Here is an 11,848-nt window from a genome sequence, read left to right on the forward strand (position 1 = left end):
GTATTATGTAAATTTAAAATTGTTTTAAATGTGCGGTAGATGGCCAAGTCAAACAGCGATTTATAGTCCTCCTGTATTCATCCTTATTATAAATATAACTATTAAAATATAACTTAACATTTTTAAATACAAAAGTAAATTAATTAAAATTTAAAAAACGCAGCCGATACATTTAAACGATCATACAAAATAGTAAGAAATCAATTTCATTACACGAAACATTTGCTTGATTTATAATACATTTTTAACTGTCTGCTACGTTTTACATTCTGTGATGGTAATATGTTTGGGTTTTAGTTCTTTAACAATTAATATAGTTTACATCTAAAAAAACAACTTATACCGTCAATGTGTTGCTTATTTGAATTGATAATAAAACTTTTTTTTACAAAATTTTATTTTTAATATAAAACTCAAAAATGAATAATACAATATGTTATAAAATAATTTTCAACTCTGAACCTAAAATTAAATATGTTTGTCATATTGTTATCATTTTTTTAGCGTACCACGTCTCCAAAGAAATGTCCGTACTCCATTAAAAATGTAAATCCCCGGCTCTTTGTTAAATACGGTGACTACCCATCTAGTGGGCGATTGTAGCGTAAAAGATACTAAAAAGATATAAGTTTGAAAAATATAAGTTTTAAAAAAAATACAAGTTTAAAATGTTTTAACGTACCTTTTTAAAGGCCATGAAAAATCCACTTTTTGTTATTGATCCAATTAAAATTAACTTAACTTGCTGGAATGTTTTAATAGCGCTCCTCTGATTACCGCGAACTATCTCGCTCTCCACGGCGTTAGCGCTCCTTTAAAGGAATGCTTTTCTCCGCGTTTATCTCCATTTTTAACGCTGTGATTTATTTAGAACAGGTGTTGAGCGGAGAATCCCCCGTTGCTATGGTGACCTCGGCGCGACGTTTATTTAAGTATCAACAAACTTAGCAAATAACCTCGCATGGTTTAAATGTTCTCCACTTAAATATACGAAGTTTGAGAAAAAACTTTGACCAATTTTATGTTTATTTAGAATCAATTAACATATCATTAGATGTAATTATACTAACTGAAACTTTTCAAATTATGGAAAATAATGAGTTCAAAATAAATGGTTATAATTACTGTTTTACAAAAATGTATTAAAACCGAAACGGTGGCATAGTTATTTCCGTAAAAAATGATTTAAGTTTAGTTGAGAATGTATTTACGATAGCCGAAGCAACTATGAAAAGTATCGACGTCAAATTACCTAATAATAAAATTTACAGGATTATAGGATGTTACCGATCCCCTAGTAACAGTGCTCTAGAATTTATTAGTGATATGAATTCCAAATTGTCTTATTATACGAATATTGAAAATGTAATTTGGGCTGGAGATATAAATATAGATCTTTTATTGCCACGCGAGAAAATAGTTACTGAGTACCTAAACGTACTACACGAAAACGGCTTTTTTCCATGTATAAATAACCCTACTCGAATAACTTCCACTACTAAAACGAGTATTGACCACTTTTTCATTAAGCAAAACGTAAAAAATGAAGTGTTATCCACTACTCATATAGTTAATATTACAGACGACTACCCAATTTATATTAGTGTCCCTAACATACGCGAAACAAATAAACTGAATAATTCAAAAGAAGTTATCGAAATTGATTATGAAATTTTAACCAAAAATATCGGAAAAGAAACGTGGAACTCAGTTTTTGAAGAAAACGACCCTAATGAAGCCTCGAAACTACTTGTTGATGTATTAAAAAAAACATATTAATCTAATGTCATATTTCTTTCTCTCATAAAAAAAATAAACCTTGGATAACAAATTCAATAATAGGTGTTTTAACAAAAGATCGGTGGTCACGTGTTTTCAGTAAGTTTGCGTCACTACGGTCAAATGAAATCTCGAAGTTGGCCGATAATTTAGTGTCGTCCGCTATTTAAGACAAGGCTTACCTGTCGTTTAGTTTAACAGTAAAGTGAAAGTTCTAACTGCTATAGAAGATTATTTATTTTTGTTGAGAATTTTATATCTTTCAAGGTTATTAAATAAAAAATAACTAAAACCAGACTACCTTATAATATACATAACACATAAAAAGATATTTTTAATACAACCCTAGCCTTATCTATTTATCTATTTGTAACGCTGTTAATATTTAAAACTAAAATTGTCTATACGCGGGCCTTAGTATCAGCAGCCGGATCTTAGCAGACGATGCCTTGCTCAAATATACTGAATTCCCATGAGCCTCTATAGCAAAAATCTTTTGTAGAACCACCTATTGTATCGATAAGGAAAAGAGATACATTAGCTAAGCGTATTAAAAAAGAACCATTTAACGTTGCATTAAATTATTATATAATTGCCCTTCTTAGTAACATTTCTAAAATATTTGAAAAAGTTTTAAAAAATCAGTTAATTAACTTCCTGGAGAGCTCAAAATATTTATCCAAAAATCAATACGGTTTTAGAAAATTCTATTTTTGAGCTAGCAGAAATGCTATATAAAACTATTGATAAAATGTAAAATATATGAGTAGTGGATAACACTTCATTTTTTACGTTTTGCTTAATGAAAAAGTGGACAATACTCGTTTTAGTAGTGGAAGTTACTCGAGTAGGGTTATTTATACATGGGAAAAAGCCGTTTTCGTGTAGTACGTTTAGGTACTCAGTAACTATTTTCTCGCGTGGCAATAAAAGATCTATATTTATATCTCCAGCCCAAATTACATTTTCAATATTCGTATAATAAGACAATTTGGAATTCATATCACTAATAAATTCTAGAGCACTGTTACTAGGGGATCGGTAACATCCTATAATCCTGTAAATTTTATTATTAGGTAATTTGACGTCGATACTTTTCATAGTTGCTTCGGCTATCGTAAATACATTCTCAACTAAAATTAAATCATTTTTTACGGAAATAACTATGCCACCGTTTCGGTTTTAATACATTTTTGTAAAACAGTAATTATAACCATTTATTTTGAACTCATTATTTTCCATAATTTGAAAAGTTTCAGTTAGTATAATTACATCTAATGATATGTTAATTGATTCTAAATACACAAAATTGGTCAAAGTTTTTTCTCAAACTTCGTATATTTAAGTGGAGAACATTTAAACCATTCGAGGTTATTTGCTAAGTTTGTTGATACTTAAATAAACGTCGCGCCGAGGTCACCATAGCAACGGGGGATTCTCAGCTCAACACCTGTTCTAAATAAATCACAGCGTTAAAAATGGAGATAAACGCGGAGAAAAGCATTCCATTAAAGGAGCGCTAACGCCGTGGAGAGAGAGATAGTTCGCGGTAATCAGAGGAGCGCTATTAAAACATTCCAGCAAGTTAAGTTAATTTTAATTGACTCAATAACAAAAAGTGGATTTTTCATGGCCTTTAAAAAGGTACGTTAAAACATTTTAAACTTGTATTTTTTTTAAACTTATATTTTTCAAACTTATATCTTTTTAGTATCTTTTACGTTACAATCGCCCACTAGATGGGTAGTCACCGTATTTAACAAAGAGCCGGGGATTTACATTTTTAATGGAGTACGGACATTTCTTTGGAGACGTGGTACGCTAAAAAAAATGATAACAATTTGACAAACATATTTAATTTTAGGTTCAGAGTTGAAAATTATTTTATAACATATTGTATTATTCATTTTTGAGTTTTATATTAAAAATAAAGTTTTGTAAAAAAAGTTTTATTATCAATTCAAATAAGCAACACATTGACGGTATAAGTTGGTTTTTTTAGATGTAAACTATATTAATTGTTAAAGAACTAAAACCCAAACATATTACCATCACAGAATGTAAAACGTAGCAGACAGTTAAAAATGTATTATAAATCAAGCAAATGTTTCGTGTAATGAAATTGATTTCTTACTATTTTGTATGATCGTTTAAATGTATCGGCTGCGTTTTTTAAATTTTAATTAATTTACTTTTGTATTTAAAAATGTTAAGTTATATTTTAATAGTTATATTTATAATATGGATGAATACAGGAGGACTATAAATCGCTGTTTGACTTGGCCATCTACCGCACATTTAAAACAATTTTAAATTTACATAATACTATTACATTGTCCATTTGACGTAAGGGATTTGATTGATCATTGTTTAAATGACGTAATATATTTCAAAAACATTTTCAGTTTATAAATAATTCTTTTATTAGTAAATGTTTTCTTTGTTATTCTACCAATGTAATTCTTGCTTCGTACGATTAACCTTAAACTCGGAAGTAAGTTATTTTCGCCCGTTATTTCATATGACGCTATTAAATACCATTATTATTAAGCCACTACGCGGGAGATTATAACAAAAAGTGTAACAGTAGTTTTGACGACAAAGTATTTCTTAAATTTGTTAGGCTTAGCTTTTTACTGCATTATTAACGTTTATTTAAATTTCATGAGCGCGAACCGACCTTGTTTGATTTATGTAAATATTTCGTATAGTGGCAATGTATTCAATATAAATTAGAAAGTTCTTAATACTATTATGTATATTCAATACGCGAACAAAATATTGAAACTTGATAGCGACCTAAAAAATGCATGATTGACAAATGTTATAATATAATCTTTATGGAAGACCCCTTGCCATAATCGTAAATCAGATGATCACGTGACGCGGCTTTTTGATCGAACCATCTAGGGAAAACGTGTTACACACGCCGAAACGCGAGTTCTTGTAATGCCTAGATATGTAATTCCCCTTTTTAACACATGTTTACGCGAGATGACCCCAACGGATGACAGGATATACAATCTTTACCCCGTTATTTGCGTATTGACTATGTTTAAAAAAACTTGAAATATCCACTCCCTTACTTCTTCCCGCGCGTCGTTATTAAAAGTTAAGTGACGGTAATATATGATGCATATGTCATAATAATAACCAAGTCCAAGTCATCTAGGTACGTAACGATATAAAAATCCGTTAGGAACAACTTGTTTAAAAGCGTTAAAAATTGACATAAATATGGTAAATTTCCTAAAAATAACAAATATGGCCACCCTACAGAACCCGTTTTAATATGCAACATTAAAGATGGCGGCCAAATCACGTGAATTTTCCAAATTACTAAGAGTTCATATAATAACCGCTAAAAGAGAGTTACAAACTTATGTTAAGCCTTTGTCATGTTAAATTCCCGCCAAAAAATGTTTTTATTATATAGCTACAAGGTCACACATTCCCCGAGTCTCGGCGAAAGAATTGTTCACTAACCCGGCCATTTTTCAAGCGACGTAATAATTCGAGAAATATGACATAATTAATAGGTGTTTGCGATTATCTCGGTATTGTCACTAAAGGTATTTGCGCCGCTCAGTTATTTCTACGCCCCTCAACACCTGCTCGTAATCAATCAAAACCTGTCACCGCATTAACAATGGAAAACGGGGACCGAGTATAGCGAACCTGGGAATTCCTTTAAAGGAGTACTGACCCCTTTTCGCGTCAAAACGCCAACCAATCAGCGTCATTTTGAATAATTTCGAGTCAGCCAATTAGCTCGCAGTAACCGCGTGGTCACCGCGCCGCGTAGTTACCACGTGGTCTCCGCGCCAGCCAATCAGCGCGAAGTATGCGCTAGCCACTCGGCGGGGGTAACCTGACACCCGTGGCCACGCCCACAATGTCGACCCCCCCCGCGCCACCTGCCGGAAGTGACCTAGTTTGAAAGGTCAATTCTAGTTGAACAAAGGCGCTGATTTCGGAAAAAAATAGTCTTAAGAGTGTCAGCCTGAGCATTCAGCCACCAGACGGCATTCAAGGTCAAAATGGCCGCTACAGTTTTGCAAATGTTGGGTGCAATACACTCAAAGATTGATTTCAGGAAAAAAAAAGAAGGCGCTGAGTTAGTTTAAAATAGTCTTAAATTGGTCGGAATGGGCGTTTTGCCGCCAGAGGGCGTGCAAATGCAAATTTCAGCTGAAATCGAAATACATGAAATAACAGTACAAGTTTATCAGTTGAATATAAGAAAACCCGTAAATAAATAACAAAAAACTAACAAAGTCGATCACCCACAGGTTCTACCCTTTTACCCTCTTATCTCTGCTGACTGCGCTAAAACAAGATTTGACCTTTAAAATTTCATACGTAAAAAATGTAGACTTTTAAAACCATTAATATACTCTTCCGCTAAGAGTGATATTCCTCCGCGAGCTGTGCTCTAGTAAAAGGGCGGCAATTCTCTTTGCATCTAAAATGTATCAGGTTGCGGCTTAAAGAGTTTCAAGCTAATGGCCAAGTTATAAAACAATGTGATGCTAAATACATTGAAACATTTTATTTATAACAAAGCTTTAATAAAGTTAGCCTTGTCTCAACGTCACACACATGCAAAATACGTAGAAGTAACGTTATACTACACCCAATGCAATATCAAACAGAAAAAAAAATAAACATCTACGTAAGGTGTTTATAATCTTCGCACCCAAACAAATAATACATTTATTTTTATCCCGGTTTTAGTGGTATTTAAACTTTAGAGATGTAGACGTCAATGGCTCATCGGTAAAACGTCCGCGTCATAAGAATGTACCCCGGGTTCGATTCCTGACGACGATCATATTTAACTACAAATTGATCAATTTCCACATTTGACAATTTTATACACATCAAAAAAAATAAATAAAATGGTACCGGAAAAATTGACGTTAATAAGTTTAAAACTGCTTAAAACGCTTTCGCCAAAGCTGTTTTAGAAAAACACCATAGCTTAACAAGCGTCGCTGGCTCAGTGGTTAGAGTAAACCTCTTGCACGCAGCAGACCCGGGTTAGATTCCCGGCCGGCGCCAATCTCAAATTGATACTAAGACGAATACCGTGAACATTCGGTGGAAACCCTGCCATTGGACGTTGACTCAGCACTCGGTCCGTCCCAAAAGTCAATAAGAAGAAGTTGAAGTGAAAACGCCCGTACAAACACAACAAACACAAACACAACAGACTCAACAAACACAATAACACAACAGACTCAACTAACACAAACACAACAGACTCAACACCCACAACCGTCATAACACAACAAACTCAACACCCAAACCGTCATAACGCAAACTTAACATTCACACCCTACACATACACATTGCAATAACGAAATATCCAATCAAACTGAGTTAAACGGTGAGCATTAACGAAAAAAACCCATCCAAACCCAACCCAACCCAACCGCAAAGCACATCGCACTTCTTCTATGGGATTTGGCTTTCGACAGATTTCTTTCAAATTGAAAAATGTTGTTAAACTTGATCTAAGGAGCAAATTTGTTTATTGCCATTTTTGTTGAGATCCTATAGTTTGTCCAGTATCAGCGGTCAAAAGTGGACAAAACGTAGTATAGTCTATTTGTTAAAAGAAGTCAGCGCCCATGGGTTAGCGTTATACGTTCGCGCGTCGCTAGTCCAGGCTCACTATCAATAAATTTTTCTTGCCAAGATTTTTACACCTCTACTTCATTATTCATTAATTATTTTCACGCAACTTATTATTCGATGAATTTTCGTACGTGGAATAATTTATTGTTCAATATTTTATGAGCAATAATAAACAAAACATAACATAACATAACATAACATAAAAAAATTCTTAAGAAATCATAATATATATGATTAACCCAAGGGGAAATATTAGCTTAGAGAAAATGTCATTGGCTATTGAAAATTTAAAAAACTTGACGTCACTGGACCCCTTTAAAGCAGATGACGCTTTAACAACACATGTCAAATACCATTATCTAGCATATTTCTATGAGTTAATTTGATCTTTTATATTTCATTTGTATGTATTCTTTCTAAATTATAAAATTAATGTATATAAATTTTTATTTTACATATGGTATTTACTAATATAGGTTATATTATTATTAATGAACACTTAAAACTGTTTCAATCCTAAGCCTTAGTATTAAACTACTCTATACAATATGACTATTCTGTATTCAGGTATATTGAAAACCATCATTAAAATAACCTTATTTATTTCCTTGAAATACCTCGTTTGAATTAAAATTTTCATTTTAACATATCACAGAATATCATAGCTTAATAGGAACAGCATCAATAAAAATCAGGTACTTGGAAGATAATATTTAAAAGGCCTGAAAAGCGGGCCAAAATAGACACTTAGTATTTAAAATCACAAGAGAAAATTTCACTATTTTAAAAGTTTCTGCATTTTCTTATCCTTCTTTCTGACTGTAGTACTTTCTTCTTCAAAGCTAGGTGCTTTGTGTTAAGGATAGACAATATTGACTTTATCTTTAACATTTAACGTTATCTACCAAACCAATTTCATATGGGTTGTTTTGTTTTTTATATAACCTGTTTTTTAAACCCGTATTTATTATGTATATAAACAGCGGTTGGTTTTACTAAAATATCATTCATTCGTTACCCGTTATTTATATTTACTATGTAATTCATTAAATTATTTTATGCTTAACCAAGTTGTCGTAATAATTCTCATCGCTGCGCTTTGCAAGCTGCAATTCTAAAACTTCAACAGGTTATGGGCCCAGCACGCTCCCACTGCGCGCTGGAGCGAGAGAATCAGTATCCTGCTTGATCCTGCTACGACAACGCTGGGTACGGAGTAGCTTGGAGGAATGAGTTCAACGACTGTTCCTGCTATCATGGAATGGCACCTACGTCATGAGGTAGAGAAGCTATTGGGTCCTGAGAATTGGCGTTCGTGGAAACGACAAATACTGGACGCTCTCATCATACGGGATGTCTATGAGATAGTCACTGGGGAATGGGTTGAGCCAGCTTCACTTGTACCTACACCAGTCCCGACTTCAGCGGAAGTAGCAACTCATAGGCTGAGCATGAAGAAGTTCCGGGTCGCCTTCAGCACCGCTCGCACGATCATCTGGTCAGCTCTCTCGTCGAAGGTGCAGAACATGATCACGAACTACGATGAGCCGAAGGACATGTGGAATAAGCTGCTAGAGATTTTTGAGCAGAAATCCTCAAATCGACTTCGAAAGTTACTGGCCCAGTTGATGAGGTCGACGAAGTCACCAGACGTGGATATGGCCACTCATATCGCTCAATTACGCTCTCTGTGGGCAGATATTATCACAACAGCAAAGAACGAGAAGGACGTTTCGTTCGACGAATGCATTCTTGTCGCTTGCATCTTTGAATCCCTTCCACAGGACGAGTACCGAGAATTTGGAATGTTGTGGGATACTTTTCCGGAGGAGAAGCAGACTGTTACGGAATTAGAACGGCTCCTGATCGGTCGGGCAACCCGAGATAGCTATGCCAATGAAGAATCCTCTGGTCTGGTCACTCGTCGAAACATCAGTGACAACTATCGTAGTACCCCGAAGGCGTCTTCCAGTAACAGGGATGGTTCGCAGAAGAGGAGGAATAACCGTAGACGTGTGAAATGTTTCAACTGTGGCGATTTTGGTCATAAATCCAGCGAATGCACGAAGCCGAAGAAAACGAATGGAGGCGGAAAAAGTGATCACGCCGGGGGTGGACTATTCGCTGCAAACGGCTTGGTCGCTCACGACAGTACGCAGGCAAACTGGTACTTCGATACCGGGGCAACATAGCATGTGACAAATGATCCCTCGAAGTTCATCCGATTCCGTAAGTTTGACCAGCCAACATTTCTCCAAGTTGGGAACAAGACCAAGATGTTGGCGGAAGGCGAAGGGGACGTCGTTTTCCTGGTCCATGTTGGCAAGAGGCCGACCCGGGAAGTAGTCCACAATGTTTGGTATATTGCTGAATTTGCCTGTAACATTTTTTCCCCGAAAAAAGCGATCAGGAGGAACCCACGCCTTGAGTTCATAGTAACAGCCACGTCTTGCGATCTCTATGAGAACGACAACGGCAAGAGAAACCTTCGCCTTCCAGGGAGAGTCGAAGATTTATATCGTCTGGAAATCAAAGTTGAAGAGCCGTTGAATTCGGTGAACGTCGCGTCAGATCCAGGAAATGAGAAGAGAGCCAATCTTCAGACCTGGCATGAGCGATTCGGACACCAAGACAGACGCCACGTTTCGGCAACCTTAAAGAGACTCGGCTATGACGTCATGGAGCAGGCAACCGATGGTCTCTGCGAGGGATGCATGTACGGGAAGATGTCTCGTCTTGTATTTGGGACTCGATTGGATAAAGCTATGAGCCCGGGAGAGAGGGTGCATTCGGATCTTTGGGGACCCTCTCCAACGCCATCAATGAAAGGAAAGCGGTATTTTCTCGTGTTTAAGGACGAATATTCTGGACTCAGAGTTACTTATTTCTTGACCAGGAAGACCGAGGTGGTGGAGTGCTTCAGAGAGTTCCTGGCGACCTGCCATAACTACAAACATATAGTACGAGAGCTTGTCACGGATAATGGCGTTGAATACGTAAACGAGGTTTTTCACCACTGGGTGACACATGAATCAGGTCTGAAGCATCGGACCACAATGCCGTATACGCCGGAGCAAAATGGAGTCTCCGAGCGAGAAAATCGTACTATTATGGAATCAGTCCGGGCCATGTTGCATTCCAAACCGAATCTTCCACCTAAACTTTGGGCAGAAGCTGTTAACACCACTGTCTACATTCTCAATCGTACCGCGCCAACAAGGATCGCCCAGAAGACACCGTATGAGTTGTGGACTGGAAAGCCTAACCCATCCATTAAACATCTACGAATCTTTGGAACGGAATGCTTTGTCCATATTCCGAAAGAGAAAAGGAAAAAACTATCCAAGAAGGCATACAAAGGCTATCTGGTTGGATACGAAGATAATGCCGATGGCTATCGCATCTACGTACCTGAGCTTGATGACGTTCTACGGACAAGAGATGTTCGATTCAATCCAGAGAAATGCGTAATGGAGATTTCACCTTGTCTCTCTGAAGACGTTTTAAGCCAGGGTGAGCAACCACTAAAGGAGCAAGTACCTGAGAAAGAGGATGATGCCATGAATATCCAGAGTTGCAACGATGGAGCAGAACTTGAGGAAATACCAGTCGAGCCGGTTGCCAAGGTCGGTCCAACTCTCAGGGATCGTTCAAAGCTAAAAACAAGTTCCTGCAGTGTCTGTCCTTTGTCCAAGGCGCCAGACAGAGTACTACTGGTCTGTGATGATCTACCGCAAACCGCCAAGCAGGCACGGTCGAGTCCTAGTCATTGAGAATGGGAGACCGCAATGGAAGAAGAACTGTCGTCCATGAAGCAACTTGGGGTTTATGAACTGGTTGACCCTCCTCATAGACGGAAAATAGTTGGAAATCGTTGGGTTTTCCGCACTAAGATTGGCAAGGATGGCTCTATCATTAAATACAAAGCTCGTCTCGTCGCAAAGGGGTATACCCAGCGGGAAGGCGTCGACTATGATGAAACTTTTGCTCCTGTCGCCCGGTTCGAGACGATTCGCATTTTTCTAAGCGTCGTCGCACAAAAAAAGCTGCACATGAAGCAATTCGACGTGAAAACGGCATTCCTTCATGGAGAACTATCGGAGGAAATTTTCATGCGCCAGCCGGAGGGTTTTGAAGACGGAAGCCAGCGAGTATGGAAGCTATTGAAAAGTCTCTACGGGTTAAGACAAGCTCCACGATGCTGGAATGAACGTATCGACAAGGTCCTACAGGAATACGGATTCAAACCAGTAAATGGAGATCGCTGCCTGTATGTTCTGGACACAGAGGAGACGTTTCTCAAGATCATACTCTACGTAGATGATGGCCTGGTTGCAGGGACCACCGAGGAGGCGGTTTCACTATTTCTTGAGAAGTTTGGCGAAGAATTCGAAATCACTACTGGTCCGGTCACAACGTACCTTGG

The 11,848-nt window shown here is 37.0% G+C and overlaps 1 protein-coding gene across 1 annotated transcript; it reads left to right on the plus strand.

Annotated features, from left to right (window-relative positions):
• Positions 1 to 8,651: 8,651 nt before the first annotated feature.
• LOC149926175 (uncharacterized) lies at positions 8,652 to 9,614 on the plus strand. The gene has a single exon (XM_090161886.1). It carries the CDS (start codon positions 8,652 to 8,654, stop codon positions 9,612 to 9,614), a length of 963 nt encoding a protein of 320 aa, XP_090018012.1.
• The last annotated feature ends 2,234 nt before the right edge of the window (positions 9,615 to 11,848 follow it).

This window comes from Leiobunum rupestre, chromosome 10 (assembly GCF_980474605.1).
Source record: "Leiobunum rupestre chromosome 10, qqLeiRupe1.1.hap1, whole genome shotgun sequence".
Lineage (NCBI taxonomy): Eukaryota > Metazoa > Arthropoda > Arachnida > Opiliones > Sclerosomatidae > Leiobunum > Leiobunum rupestre.

What these genes read in the sequence shown, in the direction of transcription:
- LOC149926175 (XM_090161886.1), top strand. Translation starts at nt 8,652, where the DNA reads ATGAGTTCAACGACTGTTCCTGCTATCATGGAATGGCACCTACGTCAT.